Source organism: Lutra lutra, chromosome 13 (genome assembly GCF_902655055.1).
Source record: "Lutra lutra chromosome 13, mLutLut1.2, whole genome shotgun sequence".
Lineage (NCBI taxonomy): Eukaryota > Metazoa > Chordata > Mammalia > Carnivora > Mustelidae > Lutra > Lutra lutra.
Genome location: NC_062290.1, coordinates 71,723,049 through 71,748,046, shown reverse-complemented (window position 1 = coordinate 71,748,046; position 24,998 = coordinate 71,723,049). Strand labels below are relative to the sequence as shown.

Here is a 24,998-nt window from a genome sequence, read left to right as displayed (position 1 = left end):
TTTGCGCTGACATAGATTTACAGTGACCCTTGCACCCCCCGATTTGGGTTGCTTTTTGACACGATACTTACTAATTATATAATCTGTACAGTATGTTCAAGTCACAGACAACTGTCTAGTGTGAGGATTGGTTGGTGTTTTTTGTTTGATGAGGGGAGGACATTAGAGCAATTTCACCTGAAAAGACAGTTTACTTACTGCTGATAACATAAAGAAAAACTTGTTTCTAAGGTTGTAATGTGCCTGGGTGTGCTAATTTTGTTCTGTGTAGTACTCCTAATACAGATTTTATAATTCTGTGTTTTGTCCAGAGGGTTTAATCAGATATGTCTTATTACTAAGAACATGTATAGGGAGTCGTTTTAATGATTTTCAAGATAATCATACCCTTGGTTCAGTCTGGCTTGGTTTCTGGCCTCGGTTTCAAGCTGGAACCCTGGCCTTCTTCCCCTTTTTCATAAGAGTTGGACTCCTCTGGGCCTGGAGGTGACAGTAGTCAGATACAGAGCCCTGATACTTAATTTTCCCTGTATATTGTGTTTAAGCTTATTCATGTTTAAAAAAAAAAAAAAAGAACAAACATTTTTAGGAATTGCTGTATATTTTCTACCCCCATTCTTAGTGGTACTGTGCTGTCGCATGCTCCATTTTACAAATTAAACATCCATGTATCTAATCTCTCCTCTCATACACAGACAGGGTATTGGTGACAGTCTTCCGACAGAGCGTGGTTCCACCTCCCATGTGCACCTACCAACTGCTGCTTCCACACCCTGTGAATCAGGTCATGTTCTCTGCACACCCTCAGAAGAGTAACGACCTTGCAATCCTGGACGCCAGTAACCAGATTTCTATTTATAAATGTGGTATGTTCAAAAATTGTTACTAAGATGTTCTGAGCCAAGTCCCTCTTGCACAAAATCAAATTACAGTGTGGTGTTGCCTTAGCTCCAGTGTTTCTAAAAACTTTGACGTTTGTAATTAATATCATTATTATGATATTAATATATATGGAGATATATAATTGATTGATATATAATTGATATTGATATATAATTGATATATATTGATATATAATTGACTTGTGGGATTTTGGGGGGGTGGGGGAGTCTAACCCCACTCTAGTTTATAAGAGCACTTCCTTTTGTTTGTTGAACTTAAAGAGTCAGTGATTTAAGAATAACATTCACCCTGGAAGGAGTATAGTATCTTATTGTGTCTTTAACATGGTTTACAGTTCTCATTGCCTTTGCATATATTTCTAGTTGATCTCACAGCCTTCCTAGGAGCAGCATCAGGGCTGGTGTTTTTCTCTTCCATAGATGAGGGAAGAGAATGCCAGGGTATTTGCAGTTTGCTTGAACAAGAATGGACGAGGATCTCAGCTTATGTGTTCTAGCTTTTAATCCAGTTGTCCTTCCACCATCCCATTTCTGTCAGTTGCTAATTGCTTTCCTGATGTCCAGGAGAAGCTGAAAGGTGTTTTTATTTTGAGTTCTATGATTATGTTGTAAATTATACTGGCACGTGATACTGACAGCCTTGTTTTCAAATGGTCCTGAATTTTCAGTCTGAAAGGCAGACAGAGATTTAAGAAAGAGGTTGTGATGTGGTTGTTTCTGATCTCTCTATATCTAAAGTGGATTACCTTCTAGAACCCATTAAATGCAGAATTCAATACCTTTAGCATCAGGGAAAAATGTGTGTAGTTTACTGTGATAGTAACTGTTCTTGTGTTTTAGGTGATAGTCCAAGTGTGGATTCTACAGTGAAGCTGGGAGCTGTGGGTGGAAATGGATTTAAAGTTTCTCTTAGAACACCTCATCTGGAAAAGAGATACAAGTAGGTTGTTTGCAATTAACTCGGACCTCTGGGAGTAGCTGTTACTATTCCACACCTGTTGCTGAGTGGAACAAGAAGTAGACACGATGCCTGGGCCCTGGTTTTTGAGTCAGCTGGGGAAGTCAGTAATCTATAGCTGGGGAAGTCAGTAATCTATAGCTGGGGAAGTCAGTAATCTATAGCTGGGGAAGTCAGTAATCTATAGCTGGGGAAGTCAGTAATCTATAGATGGGGAAGTCAGTAATCTATAGCTGGGGAAGTCAGTAATCTATAGATGGGGAAGTCAGTAATCTATAGCTGGGGAAGTCAGTAATCTATAGATGGGGAAGTCAGTAATCTATAGCTGGGGAAGTCAGTAATCTATAGATGGGGAAGTCAGTAATCTATAGCTGGGGAAGTCAGTAATCTATAGATGGGGAAGTCAGTAATCTATAGCTGGGGAAGTCAGTAATCTATAGATGGGGAAGTCAGTAATCTATAGCTGGGGAAGTCAGTAATCTATAGATGGGGAAGTCAGTAATCTATAGATCTGAATGCCACATGCTGATGGGTGGCAATGGAGCCAAGCTGATAGCTAGCTTAGAGCCCATTTCCAGTAGCCCTTGGTTCTCTGTGTGGGAAAGGCAGAGATGAGGATGCTAAGACCAAGCCGCATTGACTTATGTACATGAGGGGGTCTGCGTTGTTCACATAAGGTTGACCAAATGCGGTCTTTGTCCCATCCCACACTCCAGAACTTTGGGTTGCTGCATTTTAGGTTTCCCAGGTTGGAAATCAGAATGCATTTTCTCACTAAAACAATATTATAAATGGTTGGGTATAAATGAGTACCTCAGGTGCACTATAAGTATTGTAAAATGACCCTGAAGCTAATTATTAATTATAATACCACTTTTGTGAGAATCCAAGGCTTAATTCTATTTGATAAGCACGTTTGTAATCACTGTAAATAAATTAATTTATAAATTAATAGAGACAATAAACTTAACTGAATTTCATAAGTAATATGTTTCTTAAATATATGCAGTATGGTTAATGAATGTGTATAAATTTTCAACCTATGATTTGGGGGCTGTCTGGATAATGCTTAGTCGTTTTCAAAGAACATTTATGTGGGTTATTTCATTTCACAGAACTGAACCCACTAGAGGACAGACTTTAGGCAAACTAGGAAGTGTGAGGCAATTTAGAATATAATTTGATTTTTAAAAAATTGAGAGGATAGCTCCTGGTCATTTAGGAGATTTCGTGAAGGACATGAATACTTACCTTGATCTTTGAAGAAGAGATGAGTTTAGGACTGGCAGAAATGCCCTGGGAGCACTGGCCATGATGGAGGGAACCAGAGATGGGAATGTCCCTATGTGGGGAGGAACACAGTGGAGGGACTGAGACCAGGGAGAGCTGGTTGAGTAGGAAGATCAGGGTAGTGACCCAGTTTCTTTAGTGCATGCTGAGGATTTGTCACTTACGCTAAAAGGCAGGAGAAGTAGACTTTAGGGGTTCCCCTGAGTTGGCAAAACCTGCTGTCCCCTGAGGTATTAATGCTACAGGAGGCAGGTATTAGAGGCCAGAGATCCATTTCTGAAGCTAATTAGTCATTATGACGTGAGATGCTTAAAAATAACCCACTCTGCCGAGACTCACACATCTGCTGGAGCCTGGTTTGAATGCTGGTAAGTGGTGACAGTGGAAAACCTCTGGGGTTTGTTCGTGTAAGGCCTGGGGGCAAGTGATTTTCTTGCGTAGTCAGTTTCCTGAGGTGTTCTCTTCAAACCTGAAGATCTTAGAACATAGGAAACGTAAATAAATAGAAAAACATCCTGGCATTACTGCAGGTTTTGTCCCTCTAAATAATTAGGAATTGACTCTGTACACGGTGGTTCATTCTTTGTTTAGGAAAATCATTTTAGGAAAATCTAAAGCTAAATATCGTTTAGGAAAATCTCAGTGATATTAGAGCTTTTTTCATGTTATATCTAAATTCATTTAGATATTCTTCAATATTTAAAACAGAATTCAGTTTGAGAATGGTGAAGATCAAGAAGGAAACCCTCTGAAGCTCAGCCTTCTCACCTGGATTCAAGAAGACATTTTCCTGGCTGTAAGCCACAGCCAGTCCGGCGCACAGTCTGTCATTCACCATCTGACTGTGGCCCCTTCCGAGACGGATGATGAGCACGGACAGCTCAGTATTAGGTATCGCGACACTTCCCTGCATTCTGTGGGGTTACGCTTTTGTCTTTGCTGGGTGGAGGACTCTTGACTTCTAGCAAGCAAGGTTGAGGGCAACTGCTTCCTTGTTAAACACACTTAGCAAGACGTTTAAGTGTAGTTTTGAGTCATGTCACAATACAAACCTAAAAATGCATCCAGGGGTGCTGGACCATAGGACAGATACCAATAGATGGGTCGAAACATTTATAAGATGTGTTACAATTTTTAATTCAGCATATACTTAAACTCCAGCAAGTAACTGTTAGCCCAAGAGAATTAGCCACTGTGGTTACCCTGGTTAGTTACTATAATCAATGATAAGGTCTGTGTACATGCACTGCAGTGGATATGGTGACTTCTGAATGCTGCTTCTGGCTTCCTTGTGTTCTCTAGGGCGCATGACTACAGGTACTACTAGAAAGTCATCTCTCTTTCTCTTTGCTAAAATTTCACTGCTCCCTGGCCCTGAGTTTTGCTTCGGTTTCACACTGCCTGTTTGTCACAGGTTTCAGGTAACGAGTGAGGCCGTTTCATGTAATGCAAGCCCCATTGTGCGGTAGATGGCATGGCCTGGACAGCTCCAAGAATCCTCAGGCTTCCAGTGTCAAAACTTGGCTCATGAAACAAGCTGATCTTAATCTTCACACTCATTTGTAATTAAGGGTTTCCTAGTTAGATTTCAATTTTCAATGAAAACCCTTGCTGCAAAATTCAGGAACTTTTCTTCATTGTATACATAAAACATATTCTAGTGTATTCGTTAAGTCCTATTCTTTGACTCATAGTACTTCCTATTTTTACAAAGCTTTTTGTGAATATCTGGACAGGTACAGAAAATTTTCTAGCTATATGCAACAACTCCGATAATCAGGAGCTTAATTTTAAAAAGCAGAGTGGGGCGCCCAGGGGGCTCAGTCATTGGGCGTCTGCCTTCAGTCCTGGGATCGAGCCCCACATTGGGCTCCCTGCTCTGGGGGAAGCCTGCTTCTCCCTCCAATTCCCCATGCTTGTGTTCTCTCACTGTGTCTCTTTCTGTCAAAACAATAATTAAAGTCTTGAAAAAAAAAAAAAAACCAGAGCAGATGGGTGGATGGGATGGGTGATACAGGTGATGGGGATTAAGGAGTGCATTTATTGTGATGAGCCCTGGGAGATGTCTGGAGGTGTTGAATCACTCTGTTATACACCTGAAAGTAAGACAACACTGTTACCTACACTAGAATTAAAATAAAAGCTTAATTAAAAAATAATAAAAGGTAGAGCAATTTACATTAGAAATACCTAAGTTGTACACATTTCTGCTTCTCCAAATTTGAAATTCTTTATCATCAGCTTGTAGAAGGAAAAACTAGATCATTTCATTTGCTGTAAAGGCAATGAGAAGTTACTTAAAATATGTTTCTGCTGCTTTGACTTTAGTTTCTCAAAAAAAGTATTTGTTTTTATAAAATATTAATGTCTTTAGGGACTATAAAGTCCCTTGGTGAGCTTATAGCTTTTAATGCCTTATATTTACTATAGCTTAAGTTTTGTAAAAGAAACTCTTCAGTGCTTTTCCTGTGGTAACTGACTTCTTTCTCATGCTACCTCTTGGAAGTATGTATTATTAGCATCCTTGTTTTATAGCTGAAACCACTAAGGCACAGAGCAGTTCAGTAACTTGACTGACATCATGCAGGTAGAGTCTCGATCCAGTCCCAGCCAGTCTCCCTCTGGAATCTGTCCTCTTAACCTATTTGCAGTTCACTTATCCTCACAAAATTTGGGGTATTGTGAGTTTTTTTGTATATTGGCTAAAAATTCTTTGAATAAATGTTTAGATTGGCAACATTTGCTTTTATTGCTACTTCTTCCACATCTGTTAAAACATGTCTACTGTCTGTTCATTGACACAGGAAAAAATATGACAGGAACAGATTCTCCTCATTAATGAAGACCCACCAGTTTTCATGAATGAATATGATAGCAATGAGAGATACTGAGTATGCTTTATTTACCGCAGTATACATTAAAAGGAGACAGAAATGATACCATGCATATCTAATGAAGGCAGTAGGTTGTTATAAGTTGTATTAAGTTGCTGCTGGCATGGGAGTGATGACCTCACAATAGAGACATCTAGCTTCTTGGCATTGTGGAAAACAGTGTCACGTGACAGGTCATTACTTTGGCCTTCTGTTGGCAGTATTTATCTGTCAATGTGCATACGCGTGCGTGTGTGTGTATGTATTATATCTATCTTGTATTGAAATAGGCAGTGTAGGCCAAAGGGAAATTGTTTATTCTTTTCCTGTTTCTGCAAAATCAGTGGGATACTATTATTTTGAGAAAAGTGGTCTGTTCACACTCTGATTCCTGCTTTTTTAAAAAATTTTTTATTTTTTTACTTTCATCAGTTCATCTGTGACAGTGGATGGAATCATCATCAGTCTGTGTTGCAATTCCAAGACCAAGTCAGTAGCATTGCAGCTGGCTGGTGGCCAGATACTTAAGTACTTTTGGGGTGAGTATCAGAATGTTAGGAAAGCATGTTTATAATTTACATAAATGTTTAATTCTTGAGAATGTGTACTTGTGAGTTTCTTATCAGGGCTACGTTGATGGTTAGGTCTTTTAACTGTCCTGGAAAACCCTAAGCTGTAGTGTAGAATTGGCAGGTGTATTCTGTAATGGACCAGAGTGTTCTAATGAGTTTCCAAAATGTATTTGGAAAGTGATACAAATTGCATGTTAAGTGTTTCAGCAGGTATTGATGTGACAGTTTCATAGTGAGCATACCTGCTTTGTGTAAACTTCATCTGCCAATCCTGCAGAGTCACCCTCTCTGGCTGTGGAGCCATGGAAGAACCCCGGTGGATTTCCTGTTCAGTTTCCTTATCCATGCACACAGACTGAATTGGCCACGATTGGAGGAGAGGCAAGTTAACACAGGGCAGAAAACTACCACTTAGAGCAGTCGTCCAGGACTGCTGAATTAGGTAAAAGAATATGGGCTTTGGAGGTAGACCTGGAGCTCCACTTAATGTAAGGGCAACAGTGAGAAATTTCTGAACCTCAGCTTTTTCATCTATGAAATGGAATTAAGAGATTGTCTGACGTGTATGTAGTGGCTAGTTGATTCCTTTCCTAGAAGGAATAACTTATAAGAGATAGAAAAATGTGATTGGCAGACTTTTAGCCCCCATTGTACAAATCATCAGAGTTAGTTTTATTTACCATTTGGGGACAGCAGAAATGTAATATCAAAAATAGTATTCAGGAGTTTGCCATTCATCCAATGTTGGAATGTCTATAATTGTGGTGGGTGGTAGGATACAGCAGTTGTAGAACAAAACAACTGACTAATCCCTGCTCTTCTGGAATTTGTAATCTATCAGTATAGATCTGACGATCCCCTCTGATAGGAGAATGAAGGAAATGAACAGGGTCTGGTAGAAGAGTGTTGAGGGATTTGGTGGCTACTGAGAAGATGGTAGCCATGAGGATGGGTGTCTTTTTTATTCAGTCTTGACATGGACTTAGATATGAAACCACAGGGCAATAGAATTATGGGATAGAAAAATTAGGTTTAACTAGTTTGGTTAGAGTTGTTTGTAATTTCAGTTTTCTTTGCAGGAATGTGTCCTTGGTCTGAGTGACAGGTGTCGCTTTTTCATCAATGACACAGAGGTAAAAAGGCTTGATTTGGTGTAGGATCCTTTTCAGTATTGTCTCCAAGTAACAAAGCTAACTTTTCCCTTTGCCTTCTTGTAGGTTGCTTCAAATATCACATCATTTGCAGTGTATGGTGAATTTTTGTTGTTGACAACACATTCTCATACCTGCCAGTGTTTCTGCTTGAGAGATGCTTCATTTAACGGTAAGTGTTCAGTGTGTGTAGTAGAAAATAGTCCCTCTTCTATTACCTTTTGTCCTTTGAAATCTCGATGACTTTAAAGTTCATCACTTACTTTGGCTTTTTATCATAGAGTTCTAGACTGTGAGACAACCTTTAGGGGCACCTGGGTGGCTAAGTTAAGTGTCAGCCTTCAGCTCAGGTCATGATCCTGGGATGGAGACCCACGTGATCCTAGGATGGAGACCCACATCCAGTTCCCTGCTCAGGGGAGCCTGCTTCTCCCTCTCCTGCTCCCCCTGCTAGTGTTCTTTCTCTGTCACACAAGTGAGTAAAATCTTTTAAAAAAAGAAAAAGAAAAAAAACCTTTAGAATTCATGTACTTAGCCCCTAATCTCAACACAGTATATCAGTTCAGTATTCTACATTAGTCAGCAAAGAACTTCCAGAGAAGGAGGTCCTTCCTGGAGCAGAACATTGTGAGATTAAACAAAACTTTCTCAGGATTATATAACTAATGGCAGTATTTTACCTGGGTTACCATGCGTATACAAACTGGCTCTAACAACTTTGTAATCTTCCTTTGCTCACTGTGACCACCCTCCATTATAGGTCTGAAAGACTCCATCTTGTGGTTTATAGGAAACTGTCTGTTTTACCTTTAATTCCATGTGTCCCCTCCCCGCTCTGTGTGTGTGTGTGTGTGCCTTATTCTCGAAAACTCCACTTCCTGTCTTTGCTTCCAACTTGGAAACTAGGACTCTTTCACTGATGTGATTACAGTGTACTGATAGTACTAAGAAATAGAGAAACTGCATCCTCCCTGTTTCCTGAATCAGTGGAGAAGCTACGTGTGTGAATATGCATGAGGGCTCTGTGAGAGAGGGCAGGTTCCAGGAATGAGATTGTCAGAAAGGCTACCGGTCTCAAGGTTGAGTGGGAGAGCAAAGGGGTATGGTTGTTAATTGCTTTCTTCTATTTTGTTTTTGTGGGCTTGTTTTTTGTTTGTTTGTTTTAGTTTTTAGTTTTTTTTTTTTTTTTAAAGATTCTCTTTATTTGAGAGAGAGAGAGCACAAGCAAAGGGGAGGGGGAAGAAGGAGGAGGAGAAACAGACTCCCCACTGAGCAGGCAACCTGGTCCAGGGGTCGATTCTAGGACCCTGGGATCATGACCTGAGCTGAAAGCAGACCCTTAACCGACTGAACCACCAAGGCATTCCTGCTTTCTTCTATTTTGGATCATATATTTCAAATTTCAAAGTTTCAAATGCAGTTAATGGAAAGTGGCTTGTCATGACTGTGATTCTGATGGCTTAGCCATTGGTGTCTTTAGCATTACATGCAGGTCTGAGCAGCAGCCATCTGTCTAAAGGGGAGTCTCTGCGGAAGGTGGAGAGGGGTTCACGTATTGTCACTGTCGTGCCCCAGGACTCAAAGCTTATATTACAGGTAAGCTGATTTTTCAGGCCGTGTTTCTGGTTGTCATTAGGTCGACAATATGAAACACTTATTGCAGATGGTATTTTAGGTCCTCTTATCATTTGCAACAATTTATTTATTTAAAAGATTTATTTATTTATTTATTTATTTGACAGATCACAAGTAGGCAGAGAGGCAGGGAGAGAGAGAGGAGGAAGCAGGCTCCCCGCTGAGCAGAGAGCCCGATGCGGGGCTCCATCCCAGGACCCTGGGATCATGACCTGAGCCAAACGCAGAGGCCTAACCCACTGAGCCACCCAGACGCCCCTGTAACAATTTATTATAAGCCATTCCTTGCTAGATTCTCCATTAGTTTTATACAAAGGAGTACTTATACAGGCTGTGCCCAGTGAGGCTAGAAGGGAAGCTTCTCTGGGAAGCCAAAATAAATACTGAGCATAACTAGATCGTGCTGAAAGTGTGCTCATTTTACAGGATCATGGTAGTTCCCTTCATTATGAAGAGTTGAGTTAGGTGAAGTTGTATATCCTGGGTGTTTAAATTTTTTCTATTCAATTAAAAACATTATTGTTCTGATTTATTTAAGATGCCAAGGGGAAACTTAGAAGTTGTACATCATCGAGCTCTGGTTTTATCTCAGATTCGGAAGTGGCTGGATAAGTAAGAACCATGTATATGACTAGTTTCCTTATTGTTATGACTTATATGTGAAGATAGTAAGTATTCTATTAAAGTTTTTAAAACTTAGAAGCATGGAAGACTTGTGTTACGTATGTTTTCAATCAGATTCTCAGAGGCCTTTTTTCCTCCTACACTTGATGTGTATGTTGCATAGTCTGATAAATATTCCTAGTAGAAAGAATCATGAAATACATCATATAAGATAGGGTTTCCTAGCCTGAGGGGATCCATGTTGGTTTTAGATGTTCTGTGAACCCAGGGAAATAGCACCAGACTATGTCTGTGTGGATTTATTCAGGCAGAAGGCCTAAGGCTTTTGACAGATGTACAGAGGAGTCTGTGACCCAAGAATGCCTGAGCCACTGTTGTGAAGGAAATGATCCATTTTCACTTTATTTTGGGGAAACTTTGTATTAGAATGATCTTTAACCTAAGTTCTGTGATGATCTTCTGTCGTGTGTATGTGGAGATGTAGTGCTCAGACTGCCATTGTGCAAAAGTCCCGTCTGTTACGAAGGCAAGCAAATCTGGTAACTGATTTTTCGTTCTGTGAGTTGGAAGTAGAAATCTAGTGTAGTTGTTTGGCATTTGGACTATCTTCTAATTATAACTGGTTTATATCATAATAACGGTGTTGGATCTAGGGAGTTTAGTTTTTGTAAAATGACCTTTCTGTCCATTCTCTCTGTCTCTTCAAAGACTTATGTTTAAAGAAGCATTTGAATGTATGAGGAAACTAAGAATTAATCTCAATCTGATTCATGACCACAACCCTAAGGTAACTTTCTAAATCTGATATTAACTCTAGCTTACCTAAGACTTGATCCTGTGTGATTGGAACTAAAATTTTTTATCCTTTTTTTTTTGTTGTTGGGTAGGTGTTTCTTGAAAATGTGGAAACCTTCATAAGACAGATTGACTCTGTAAATCATATTAATTTGTTTTTCACAGAATTGAAGTAAGTATTTTGAATAACTCATGAATCATATCCATAATTTATCTAGTTTAGAAAATCAAACAAATAGAGGAGAAAAATTAACTTTTTGGTATTTTCTTTTATTACCGTAACTCTCAGATGCTACCTGTAATAGATTTTTGCCCTTTTCCCTTCTTTTTAAAATCAGCCTATTTAAAACTAAGACTTGAAAATATGTCATTTGGAATTATAATTGACTATTTTTAGGTGTACATATAAGACTATTTGTCTTACGAATTTGAAATCAGGGCCACCCCGGTGGCTCAGTCATTGAGCATTTGCCTTTGGCTCAGGTCATGACCCAGGGTCCTGGGATCAAGCTCTGAATCAGTCTCCCCGCTCGGCAGGAGTCCTGCTTCTCTCTCTCCCACTCGCCGCTGCTTGTGTTCCCCCTCTCTCTTGTGTCTCTCTCTGTCAAATAAATAAAATCTTTTTTTTTTTTTTTTAAGATTTTATTTGTTTATTTGACAGAGAGAGAGAAAGATCACAAGTAGGCAGAGAGGCAGGCAGAGAGAGGGGCAGAGAGCCCAATCCTGGGCTCGATATCAGGACCCTGAGACCATGACCTGAGCAGAAGGCAGAGGCCACCCAGGCGCCCCAATAAATAAAATCTTAAAAAAAAATGAAATCAAATGATACGTTTCTCTGCGATGACTTTTTTTCCAATTTAAAAAAAAATTTTTTTTAAGATTATTATTATTTTTTTTTAATTTAACAAACAGAGATCACAAGTAGGCAGTGAGGCAGGCAAAGAGAGAGGGGAGGAAGCAGGCTCCCTGCTGAACAGAGAGCCTGATGTGGGGCTTGATCTCAGGACCCTGGGATCATGACCTGAGCCGAAGGCAGAGGCGTTATTAACCCACTGAGCCACCCAGGCGCCCCTTTTTAAACATAAAAGTTGCCTAATTAGCATCCTGTACCACCATTTAGACTATCTAGTTCATATTTTCCTGTATTTGCTTTGTTACAATGTAACAAAGTGTCAGTCCATCCTGTCCCCACCCCCTAGGCAACCACTCCTGGGAGTTTTTCACTGTAGATCAGTTTTGCCTGTTGAAGAACTTTTAAGTGGAAGCATATAGTATTTACTCTTGTAAATATAGTATTTACTCTTACTTTGTGTAATTTAGGCTGCTCTCTCTCAGCATATCACTTTGAGGTTCGCCTGTGTTTTTACTGGTATCACTAGTTCCTTTATGTTTACCCCTCAGTCGTGTGCCCTAGTGCAGATATGCTACAGTTTGTTTATTTGTTTCCTGGAGGGGGCTGCCTGTCTGTACGCAGTTCGGGGCTAATATGAATAAAACATCTATAACATCACTGTACGAGTCTTATATAAAAATGTTCCTTTTTCAGTTTGTTTCTTCCATTTTCACCTTATGTGAATTTGATAAACTGTTTGCCAAAAGTCATTTTTATTCCCTCCTCAACCTGCCTGGGTACATGTCCGTTATTTGGTAGCTGGGACACATGTTCAGGTAGTGACCTCTTAATAACTTGTTCTTAGGGAAGAAGATGTTACAAAGACCATGTATCCTCCGCCAGTTGCCAGCACTGCCCAGCTGTCCAAGGATGCCAATGGGAAAAAAGTAGACGTTGTCTGTGACGCTCTGAGAGCAGCCATGGAGAGCATAAACCCCCACAAGTATGTGCACTCTCACTAGCCGGGGTCTTCTGAGTCACAGAAGTGTACTGATATCCTGACTCCGCTGTTCATCCTCATTCTGGGGTTCTTCACTTCCCACCTCAGGTACTGCCTGTCCATACTCACCTCTCACGTGAAGAAAACAACTCCAGAGCTGGAGATTGTGCTACAGAAGGTCCACGAGCTTCAAGGTAAGAGTCCCGTTCACAGACGGTGTGGCACCAGGCTTCCCGGCTTCTGGGGAGCTCACTGACCCTGGTCAGCACTGCATCACACATTTAGTATGGGGCTTGTGGGTTGCCATTTGAAGACCTGTGTCTGTTTTTCACAGTACCTGCCTATAAAAATGTACAGAAGGAGAAGCCCTGTAACATCCAGTTCTGTCAAGAAAATCAGTTACTTTGTCTTTTTGGTTATGTTGCTAGAAATGTGGGCTTTTTTCCCCAAATGGCTTTTTTGTGTTTTGTTTCCCTATATGCTGACAGCCAGCGCTCCACCTGTTCCCGACGCCGTGAGTGCTGAGGAAGCCCTGAAGTATTTGCTGCTTCTGGTAGACGTCAATGACTTATATGATCATTCTCTCGGGACCTACGACTTTGATTTGGTCCTCATGGTAGCTGAGAAGTCACAGAAGGTAGGTGCAGTTACTGCTTTAGCCACTTTTCAATTCTCAGTTCTGCGGTCGTGGCAGAAAGAAACCCTGCCTCCGGCGGCGCAGGATCTTGCTGACATGAACACAGCCGAGTACAGGCCTGGGGGCGGAGCTGGGGGCTCCCGGGCACCTGCTTCCGAGCCCCATTCTCTGTCACAGTTCAGGGTGATCAAAGTGTTTTGAATGCCAGGTGGAACAAGTGAAATAAAGTTACTTGGTTATTTTTAAGATTATGGTCATATGTGTGAACGAACTTGCCTCTTGTAAAGGAAACCCTGCAGATGACTCATGTTCCCATCCGGTTCTTGTTATGTGGCTGGAAAGCGGGAACGCAGAGAATAGGAAGGTTTGGGGCCTCTCATTCCACTGTAGCATGCTGCAGTGAGAAAGTTTGGGTGCCCCTTGTCTGGTCTGGTGTCTGCAGCTTCTGTTTTATCCGGTCATCCCTCTCCTTGATTTTGCCAGAGTGATCTTTCCAAAAACCAAATGGTGATCCTTCATTCTTTTACTTAAAATCCTTCATGGGCTCTCCATTGGCCCTAGGATAAAGTCCAGAAGCCATCATATTGCTTAACACCGCGCCCCCCAGGATCTGGTCTCTGTGTATCCATCTGTGTCGTCTCTTGATGTTCCTTTTTCTCAGCCTGTAGAGGGGAGGCAGTGCTTTTGCCGCCCCTCCTGCCGCCCCTGCCACTGCACACCACACACTGCAGCAGGTAGCATTACTTCCGCTTCCCTTCACCACTCTCTCCCTCTCCATTCACCAGGCTAATTCTCACTTGTCTCCGTTCTTGCCTCCCTGCCTCCTTGCCACTCAGGGACTGATGGAGGTGGGCCACATTTGTGCTTCCACCGCACCAGCGCCCACCCCTGTATATCATTCTAGCTCCGCTAGGTGGTGGGTCTCCTGAGAGTAAGTAAGCTTGGTTATTAGTGAATTCTTACTAAATGTATGTTGATTGAACACTTTGGCCTATAGTTCTCTATATTAAATGCCTGAGTACTTTATTATTTTTTCTTTTGGGTTTTCTTTTTTTTCTAGAATGTTCTTATGTACTTATCCTGTTTGCCCAGTGAAATTGCATTAAGAACAGGGAGCATCTGTTCTTTAGAAAGAAAATGGTTTCTGGGGCCTGGCACAGAACTGCAGACAGTCAGTGCTGGTAAAATCTTGGTTGGCAGGGCCTTAGAGTTCTATCTTTTTTTGTTGTTGTTGTTAAAGATTTTATTTTGTTATTTATTTGACAGAGAGAGAGATCACAAGTAGGCAGAGAGGCAGGCAGAGAGAGGGGGGAAGCAGGCTCCCTGCTGAGCAGAGAGCCCGATGCGGGGCTCAATCCCAGGATTTTGGGATTATGACCTGAGCCGAAGGCAGAGGCTTAACCCACTGAGCCACTCAGGCGCCCCCTTAGAGTTTTATTTTTAACTCACTACAGTTTTACCTTTGTTTTAAAACTTGCTGGAGGGAGGGACGCCTGGGTGGCTCAGCCAGTTTAATTATCCGACTCTTGATTCCAGCTCAGGATATGATCTCAGGGTCTTGGGATTGAGCCCTGGGTCAGGATCCGCCCTCAGCACAGAGTCTGCTTGGGATTCTCTCTCTCCCTCTCACCTTCCCCCCTGCACATACATGTGCTCACGCACACGTGTGTTCTCTCTGTCTCTCTCAAGAATTAGTAAAATCTTTTGGAAAAGACTTGCAGAGGAAGGACATGCAGTGTCATGCAAACAGCTTCAAGCACAGTGCCTTGCACTTCTGGAGAAACTTGGATACATTTGTTGAGTATCTTCTAGACTGACCTCGTCTTCCTTATTAGCCTCTGAAATAAGTGGTCTGGTGAGATTGCACAGGAGATCATTCTCAATGAAAACAACACCTATACGTTAAAGCATTTTTGCCAAAACTTGTTATACGTTGTTTCATTTTGTATATTTATATAATATGTAATTAACATACTAATATAATATGTATTTTAAAAATTATGTATCTTTGGGTTTATTGATTATTATAATTGTTATTTGCATTGTTATAAGTAATTGTATTCATAAGCAATAATGATCTCCTATTAGTGTTTTTTGTTATTTGTTTTAGGATCCCAAAGAATATCTTCCATTTCTTAACACACTTAAGAAAATGGAAACTAATTATCAGCGGTTCACCATAGATAAATACCTGAAACGCTATGAAAAAGCCATTGGCCACCTCAGTAAATGTGGTAAGTGTGAGGATTAGTATGTTTATTTCTGCTTCAGGTCATCTTTGGAGCAAGACAGGGTATAAATTAAAGTGTTAGTTTAGACATAGACTGATTTCAGTTTCCACTCCTAAAAATTTTAACAGATATGTGCACCTTCTTTTATCATATGATCTGAAAAGCTGAAGACAAAGCAAATGGCTTTTAATGAACTGGAGGAGCTCCCCAACTAAAACAAAATAGAGCAGATCCTTTTTGGGTTAAGGATGATCACCTCCTAAATTCATTTCAGTATCTCAGAATGAAAATTGTGTGATAATGTGCTTCTTGCCTTATTTGCCAACACTCGAGGGAAACGTAGCTTGTCTGGAGTGAGCGGCCATGTGCACTGGCTGTTCTCAGAAGGACGCAGGTGTACATCACAGTGACAGAATAGGATGAGCATGGTGCCTGTTGTTCTGCCTCACCCCATCCCTGTCCCATGCTGGAGTTTCTGACTTCAGCAGGTGTGGTTCTCTCCAAGAGCTAAGATGGGGATAAGAAATTGCCTGGGTATTATTCAGCTGCTTTGGAGAATCTGATTGAGCTGGGATGGGCTGGGACTCCGGTGTCGGAATGGTTATGGTGAAGGAAGTTGAGTAGATGGAAGGTTGGGCAGTCATTTATCAGCGGTAGTGTATAAAGCGTCCTTTTACATGGAACTCTGATCTCAGCCTGTGCTTCTCATACCTCATGTCTGCTGGGGTGCTTTGCTAAAATTACAGTTCCTGGATTCTGACACTCTGACTCTGTGGGTCTTAAAAAGTTCCCTTGTTGATTTCATGTACGGACCACTGGTAAAAATGAAATCCATTACACTTCCAAAGTCTTAAACTTGTGTATGTATGAATCTTATTCCTCAGGATCCGAGTACTTCCCAGAATGCTTAAACTTAATAAAAGATAAAAACTTGTATAAGGAAGCTCTGAAGTTCTATCCGTCAGACTCGCAACAGTACAAGGTGAGTGGTGCCAAAATGAGGCTCTTCTGACTTTGTGCTGTTAGGGGTAAGGATCCTGAGTCCGTAATGCCATTCTTGACCTCACGGTTTATCTTCAGATGAAGTCACCTCGTCCTGAGCTCTTATCTGGGAGAATGGCCCTGACCTGCTCCTGTTCTGAAGAAAGTGTCCAGGCTGGAAAGCTAGGAGTTGTCCGCCATTCGTCATTATGAATACCATGGTGGCTTCTACCTGGGGTTCCCTGCTTCTGTCCCACCCCTTGCTCCAGCCCAGCCTTGCTGTCAAGTGACTGATCGTCCTGAAGCGTGTAGATCTTTCTCATGTCGTTTAGGAGAAAGGGATACAGCTTGGCTGTTTGTTTAAACAGATATCTGTGTAGTTTTTTTTATATGCCAGGTCTTTGCTAAATGTATTCTGTGATTCTTATGACAACCTGATCGGTAAACAGATGAGGAAACAACTTGCCTCGGGAGCTGGTGTGTGAAGCCTGGGATGTGGAGCCCAGGCTCTCTGACCCCGGAGCCTGTGCCGTCACCACGACTCATCACCACCACCCTCCCGCCCTCCGTGTCTCTGTGTTCTGGCTCCCGCCTGCTTCCTTAGCACCAGCTGCCTCTAATAGGCTTCTCCTTGCCCCTTCCTTTAGCCCCACTTGTCTTTGAGCTCTCGGGTGTCCTCTGCCAGAAAACTGTTCCTGGGCAAGATGCCACACTGAGCTCCCAGATCACCTTTTCGGCCCAGAGGCGGCTCGTAGCCAGCTGCTGCCGCGCTCATTTGTTTCCCCACTGGCCCGGGGCTGCTTGAAGCAGGGGCTTTGTCTTGTATTCCTCTCTGTGGCCCTGCCTGACGTCCAGCCTGCGGACAGAGAATTTAGGCAGTGGCTGCCTCTTTGCTCTCATTTTCTCGGTCTCTTCCTCCCTCCCGTGCTCTCGCTTCTCCACTCACACCAGCCTTCTTGTTGTTCTGTCGTGTGTTCCGTACACATTTCTGCCAGGTGGCCATGGCGCTTTCTGTAGCTCTCGGCCTGGATTACCCTCCTGTAACCCTTCACATGGCTCTTCTCCTCACAGTCCTCTGAAGTAGCACTCCCGTCGCTCCCTGTCCCTTTATCACTATGGCACAGGTCATGTTGTGTTTATAAGTGTTGCCATAGGAGCAGGAACTTGGTGGTGGTTCTTGTTACTGTTTGGGTTTTAACTTTGTTTTTATTTTTTGCATTGCTATGTGATTCCCAGTGCCCTGAATAGTACTCAGTAATTATTTGTTGTGTAAGTACAGGGCACATCTTCAGTAAGGTTTTGAATGGAAGGCTGATGGAATTCACTGATTAACCACAGGATATTTCTAAGTAATTCAAGAGACTTTTAAATGTAGTGACTGAGACAGCCTACTCTGGAGGTTAAGAAGTGACTGTTGCCTTTCCTCACCAAGCCTCCCTTCTCCTTTCGCTACAGGACATCAGCATTGCTTACGGGCGACAGCTGACACAGGAGCGCCTCTATGAGCCGGCAGGGCTTGTGTTTGCCCGCTGTGGTGCTCATGAGGAAGCTCTCGATGCCTTTCTGGCGAGTGGCAGCTGGCAGCAAGCTCTCTGCATGGCAGCCCAGCTTAACTTGACCCAAGACCAGCTGGCTGGCCTCGGCAGAACTCTGGCAGGTAAACGTGGATTTTTAGGTTCTGTCAAAGGAGAACTCTCCCTAAGGTGTTTTTGTTTTTTCCTTTCTTTGGCAATTTTGCAAGTAAATTTAGGATAGCATACCTTGAGACAGTCTAATATTCATTAATAAAAATTAACTAGATAATTTAGAGTCATTTAAAGTAAAGGTTACACTGCTACAGTGAGTCCCCAAATACAGTGGCATGATAATGAAAGCTTCTGTCTTTCACATAAGGACTGAGAAGTCCTTCTGTTATGTGGCTCTGTCATCTCAAGCAGATGGTTGTAGCTGGATTTTCTCCATACCCATATTCCAGGCCTTAGGAAGGGGAAAAAGCTAGAGGCTTAGGAGAACACTTGAAGTTAGAAATGACCTTGAAGTTACACTGTTACTTGTGTTCCATCTCATTTGTCCAAATTTACATCATAGTACAGAGTCGCTGTGCGGCCATGTGCCCTGTGAGAAGATAAACATGAGTTTTGGGATGGGGCCATTCAGGTATAGACAGTAGATTGTTGGGAATCATAATAGCATTTATGAGAAATGAGGTGAAAGAAAAGGCCAGAGGTATAAGCATTCTGAAAGCAAAGGCAGTTTACCTGTGTTGTGTTAGGTCTAGGGATTGTCTGAACCAGAGGTGGGCCTGTATCAGAGTCTGATTCCTTAAGAGGGAAGAGAGCTAAAGGACTGCTTGGGAGAAGAGGTGAATGGCACCCTGCCTTCTCAGTTGTGCTTGGTATATTCTCCCCTTGCTCTTTAAGAGTTTTAAAAATACTGTTACGGTTTCCAAAAAAATGCAGTCCTGAAAAAAATTCCCAATTAAATCCTGTGAGATATATGTACATGTCCTCCTTAGCTGTTTGCATTCTTCCTTTTTATTTGGGTCATAAAAATGTATGAGGTTATCACTTTCCTTTTTCTGGTGTTTTCTGGTTACTAGGTCTGTACACTCTTCTGTAAGCCCTCTTCATTTCCATGGTGAACTCTTTAGTCTCTGAGAATTCCCTGTGTTAGGCCTTTTAGGTATTCTGGCTCCATTGTTACTTCTGCTTTAGCAACTTATGTTTTGGTAGTTTATATCTTCCAGCTCTGTTCTTAGGGCCTATTATCTTGTCATACATTCTCTAAAACTCTTAGCTTGCTGTTTGTCATGCCGTATGGTGCACACCCAGTTCTCCCCGATGCTTAGCAAAAGCGGCAGGAAAGGTGGTGGTCAGAGATCGTTGAGAAATGGTGTAAGGCAGAGTCACTTCATGTGCACTTTAACTTGGGCAGTTTATATAAGAAAAGGAAGATCGCTGTTGAGATGGTGGAGGTGATTCGACCTATTTTTGTCAGGGAGAATGTGCGCTGGAGATTGCGTAAGATGGGAGACATGAGTCTGCCGGCTGTCGTGAGCTTCAGGTTCCGTGTGTTTCTCAAAGCAGGATTATTTCAGCTTGCTGAGTGATTCCAGGATCTAAAGACACTGCATGACCCCTAAGCCAAGTACCTTCCATCTTAGTGCTCAACCAGAGAACAGCAGTCTCTTCCTTTTTGAGGAAGAAATGGATGAGCCGGAGATGCTAGGTCATGTGTGTGCCTTTGTAAGCCTGTTCTCTTGGCTAATTTTGACTGTACATGGTTTTCATATTCCCTGCTAAATTTAGATTGTAACTGCCATTTAAGAGAACTCTGTAGTATTCCTATTTCCTGACAGAAATTCACAATGTATATAGTTTGATGCATAATGAAGATATATTAATGAAGCATTTCAGCAAAGGAATCTGTTGAGCATTGTTATGCCCAGTGTTTCACAAACTTACGTGACCCAAGAATGGTTTTTTGGTCTTGCCTTTTATTATCCTACAGAACAGTCTTAGGGAACACTTTGGAAAATGCTGTTTTAAAGCCGTTCTGCTTGAACGTACACAAGAGCTCAATCTCCAGTTTGTAGGGGTCTGTTTTTATTTAAAAAGTACCTCCAGGGGTGTCTGGGTGGTATAGTCATTTGGGGACCTGACTCTTGGTTTGGGCTCAGGTTGTGGTCTCAGGGTTGTGAGATGGAGCCCCGTGTCAGGCTCTGTGCTCGGCCTAGAGTTAGTTTGAGATTCTCTCTCTCCCCCTCTGCTCCTTCCACTTGTGTGACCACATGGGTGCTCGCTTTTCTTTTTCTCTCTTTCTCTCTCTCTCAAATAAACAAATAAATCTTAAAAAAAAAAAACCAAAAACTCCAAAAGCCATTTCAACTTGAGTGTTTTGGTAATTCTGTTCTTAGCAAGCCAGCTATGGTCAAATGTTTATTATCTTTGCAGGAAAGCTGGTTGAGCAGAGGAAGCACAGTGATGCAGCCACAGTCTTGGAACAGTATGCCCAGGTAACCTCATTTCCTCCCTTCAGCCACCTAGTCAACAAACAAGGTCTTCCCAGTTGTACGTAACTGATCATGAAAATTAAGAAGAACTTGGGGTAATTAGGAAGTCCAGAGACAGTATTAGCTCTGCAGATCTTCTCTCTCACTGACCTGACTTAGACATCTAAATTTAACATATTTCTAAATAATTAGTTCTGTAAACAATAAGTTCTGTAAGGTAGAATACCAAAGAACTCTACCACAATAGGCACTAGTGGTTTGACCTTAGTAGAAAGTACTAAATTAAATCTCAAGGGAGTTGTGCTTTTTGTATTAACTTGTGAGGTAGAAACAGTGAGAAAGGACCATTCTAAAACAAAGGGATTGGATTTCAGATATTTTTTTGGCTTTTAGAATCATTCTCTCTGTTAGAAGGGTCTTTTATTCAGGCAGCTTGATACGTTCCAGTTTTCCAGCAGATTATAAAGATGAGTACCTTTACCAGCTCTGGACAGAATTGTAGAATTTATTATGAAAATAAAACTGTGCACTGACATGGGGTGCCTGGGTAACTCAGTCAGTTGGGTGTCCGACTCTTGATTTCGGCTCAGGTCATTGGCTCAGAGTTGTGAGATTGAGCCCTGCGTCGGCTCCATGCTCAGTGGGGAGTCTGCTTGAGATTTTCTCTCTCCCTCTACCCCTTCCCCACTCATTCTCCTTTTAAAATAAATAAATCATTAAAAAAAACAAACAAACTATGCATCGACACCCGCCACAGACTAATAGGACATAGATACACAGTTGACACCAGGGATTACTGCCTTCTAGAGTTTTAGCCTTTGATTAGAGAGTGTTTTTCACAGTTGTTACTAGTAGGCACGTTTGTATAACGTAAGTGTGCTTTTAAAATACCTGAATGCCTTTGATGTAACATGGGTGAGTGAAAGAAGATCACTAAAATTTGATAGGTCCTAGCAAGAAATTACATTGGGTGATTGAGGCAAAAAACATCAATGAATAAAATAATGCACAGTAACAAGGCTAAGGAAGAACGATACACCATCTAAGATGGTTAATTAAATGGATAAGAGGCCACCATCCTTTTTTTCTATACAGATGAAGATTAATTCATATATATATTTAATTATATGTTCATAATTTGTATATTTTTAATTGGGTATACATTACATATAATACAATTAACAATTTTAAATGAACAGTTGGATGAGTTTTGACAAATGCTGCTACAACCATGCTCATAGAACATTTGTAACACCCCAAAATGTTCCCCACTTCCCCTTTGCAGTGAGTCTTCTCCTTCTACTCTCAGCTCTTACCAACCACTGATGTGCTTTTTGTCAGTACAGTTTTGCTTTTTCTAGGATTTTATATAAATGGAACCATCTGGTATGTGGTTTCTGAGTCTGGCTTCTTTTGCTCACATAATGCTTTTGTTTTCTAACATTTCTTTTTGATTCTTTCTTAGAGTTTCCATCTCTTTGCTTGCATTACCCATCTGTTCTCTCATGTTGTCTGCTGTTTCCATTAGAGCTTTGAGCATATTAATCATACCTCTTTTTTTTTCTTTTTCTAATTGAAATATAATTCACATACGGTAGGATATTAGTTTCAGGTGTAATCATACTTATTTTAAATTCCTGAGCTTGTAATTTCAGTATCCCTGCACGTCTGAGTCTTATTCTGATGCTTGTTCTGGCTTTTCAAAGGGTTTTTGTCCTTTGTGTAATTTTTTGTTGGAAGCCTGCCATGATGTAGTAAGTGTAAGGAAATTCGATAAAGAAGCTTTAGTGATGTGGTGATAAGATGTGGGGAAGGAAAAGAGTTCTACAGTAATTCTGACTAGTATTTGACTAGTATTTTTTTTTTCCACATCCCAATTTTTTTGTTGCTAGTAAATAGGAATATAATTTTGTTTTGTTTTTAAATTGGCCTTATATCCTACAATCTTGCTGAACTTATTTAGTAGTTCTAGGATTGTTGGAGGTAAATTCTCTAGGATTTTCTATATTAATGACCATGGTTTCTTTGACTAAAGACTGTTTTATATCTTTTCAAGTGGTATGCCTTCATATTTTTTTTCTAGCCTTACTGTATTAGCTAGGACTTCCAGTATAGTGTTGAGTAGAAATGGTAAGGGTTGGTGGACATCTTGCCTTTTTCCTAGTATTAGGGTGGAAATTCAGTCTTTCACCATTAAGTGTGATGTTTTGTTTTGTTTTGTTTTTTAAGATTTTACGTATTTATTTGAGAGAGAGAGAGAGAGCAAGAGAGGACCCGAGCAGGGAGGAGAGAGAGAACAGGGTCCCTGCTCAGTGAGGCTCGATCCCAGGACTCTGGGACCATGACCCGAGCTGAAGGCAGATTCTTAACCAACTGAGCCACCCAGATGCCCCATGCTATTGTTTTTTAATAGATGTGAGAACTTGGTGGTGCTATTGGGGTTGGCAAACTAGTCTAGGAATCTGGCTAGCCAACTGTTTTTATAAAGTTTAATTGAAACATGGCCACACTTATTTGTTTACATATTTTCTGTGGCTGTTTTTATACCTATAACCTCGGAGTTGAGGAGCTTTGACAGAGATGGTCTGACCACAAAGCCTAAAATATTTGCTATCTAGCCTGTTACTGAAAAGAAGTTACCAATCCTTGCGCTCTTACATTGAGGAAATTCCCTTCTAGGTTCCCAGAGTTTTTATCATGAAGAGGTACTGAATTTTGTCAAATGCATTTTTCAAACTAAGGTATTTCATTTTAGACCAGTGCTAGGATGAATTGCATTGATTTCTGAATGTTAAATCAATCTTGCAGTCCTTAGATTAAACCTATCTTGGTCATAATGTATTATCCTTTATCATAATTGGTGGATTCAGTTTGCTAAAATTTTCTAAAGGATTTTTGTATTTGTCTATGAGCGGTACTGGTTTATAGCTTACTTACTATATCCAGAAAATGTCAAGAAATTCTATAACTTAACAAGACTAAACAACCCATTTTTAAAATGGTCAAAAGAATTAAATAGCTATTTCTCTAAAGAAAACATACAAATAGCCAACAGCACATGAAAAGTTGTTTAGCTTCATTGTTCATTAAGGAAATGCAAATCAAAACCATAGTACCCAGTAGAAGAGCTTTATTTATTTAGTTACTTATTTATTTATAGATTTTATTTATTTGACACAGCAAGAGAGGGAACACAAGCAGGGGGAGTGGGTGAGGGAGAAGCAGGCTTCCCTCAGAGCAGAGAGCCCAGTGCGGACCTCGATCCCAGGACCCTGGGATTGTGACCTGAGCCAAAGGCAGATGCTTAACTGACTGAGCCACCCAGGTGCCCTAGAAGAGCTTTAATAAAAAAAAAATGAAAACTTGGCAAGGATGTGGAGAAATAGGAACATTCATACATTGCTGCTGGAAATGTAAAATGGCACAGCCCCTATGGGAAATGGTTTGATGGTTCCTTAAGAAGTTCAACATATGGGGCACCTGGGTGGCTCAGTCAGTTAAGCGTCTGCCATTGGCTCGGGTCATGATCCCAGGGTCCTGGGATTGAGCCCTGTATTGGGCTCCCTGCTCAGTGGGGAGTCTGCTTCTCCCTCTCTCTCTGCCTTTCTCCCTGCTTTTACTCTCTCTGTCTCAAATGAATAAATGAAGTCATAAAACGGAATGTAAAACTGATGGATGCTTCAATTTGAATAAACCTTGAAAACATTGTGCTAAGTGAAATAAACCAGATGTAAAAGGACTAGTATGGTAGATTCTACTTATATGAGGTACCTAGAGTGGTCAGAATCATAGAGATAGGAAGTCGAAAGGTGGTTGCCAGAGATTGAGGGAGAGGAACATAGGAAGTTACTGTTTCACAGGTATAGAGTTAATTTTGTAACGTGAAAAATGTTCTGGAGACGATGGTGGTGATGGTTTCACAACAGTGTGAATTTACTTAATGCCACTAAAGGTTAAAATGATAAGTTTTATGTGCGTTTTGCTATAATCAGAAAAATTAATTTTGAAAAATACAACTTGGATAAATCTTGAAGACATTATGCTAAGTGAAAGAAGCCAGACACAGAATGTCACGTGTTGTATGGTTTCTGTTGTATAATATGTCCTGAGTATGCAAACCCAGAGGAAGGGCACATCAGAGGTTACCAGGGGAGGAATAGAGTGGGAAATGGGAGTGTTTTTTTTATCCGGTGAATTTAAAAAGGTTGGTGGTCACACAGTATTGTGAACACAGTAAATGCCACAAATTATATACTTCAGAGTCCTTGTATCTCATGTGATTGTCATTTTGGTAAAACAGCCATCCCCCTACCCTCTTTCTTTCTCTGTGGGTCAAATAGCACATACCCTGCTATGTCCCTTCATGGACTTATGGTATGGGCCTGTTAGTGGGGCATATGCACTAGGGCCTGGGAAGAAAATGCTTACTTCTATTTAATATTTTTAATTAAAAATAATTTAAAGTAGTATGTATATATTGTAGATTCTTTAAAATGCTGAAAGTA

At 41.1% G+C, this 24,998-nt stretch overlaps 1 protein-coding gene across 2 annotated transcripts in view; it reads left to right on the top strand.

Moving 5' to 3' along the window:
• ELP1 (elongator acetyltransferase complex subunit 1) overlaps window positions 1-24,998 on the top strand; it is a 57,376-nt gene that overhangs the window by 17,351 nt on the left and 15,027 nt on the right. For both annotated transcript variants that reach the window (XM_047699093.1, XM_047699092.1), the window contains exons 12-29: window positions 696-866; window positions 1,743-1,842; window positions 3,859-4,041; window positions 6,456-6,562; window positions 6,873-6,976; window positions 7,675-7,728; window positions 7,813-7,918; window positions 9,227-9,342; window positions 9,920-9,993; window positions 10,714-10,792; window positions 10,893-10,972; window positions 12,498-12,635; window positions 12,741-12,826; window positions 13,121-13,269; window positions 15,380-15,503; window positions 16,385-16,482; window positions 17,937-18,138; window positions 20,435-20,496. In XM_047699093.1, coding sequence (XP_047555049.1) covers window positions 696-866; window positions 1,743-1,842; window positions 3,859-4,041; window positions 6,456-6,562; window positions 6,873-6,976; window positions 7,675-7,728; window positions 7,813-7,918; window positions 9,227-9,342; window positions 9,920-9,993; window positions 10,714-10,792; window positions 10,893-10,972; window positions 12,498-12,635; window positions 12,741-12,826; window positions 13,121-13,269; window positions 15,380-15,503; window positions 16,385-16,482; window positions 17,937-18,138; window positions 20,435-20,496 — 2,033 coding nt within the window. The remainder of the gene's footprint in view (window positions 1-695; window positions 867-1,742; window positions 1,843-3,858; window positions 4,042-6,455; window positions 6,563-6,872; window positions 6,977-7,674; window positions 7,729-7,812; window positions 7,919-9,226; window positions 9,343-9,919; window positions 9,994-10,713; window positions 10,793-10,892; window positions 10,973-12,497; window positions 12,636-12,740; window positions 12,827-13,120; window positions 13,270-15,379; window positions 15,504-16,384; window positions 16,483-17,936; window positions 18,139-20,434; window positions 20,497-24,998) is intronic.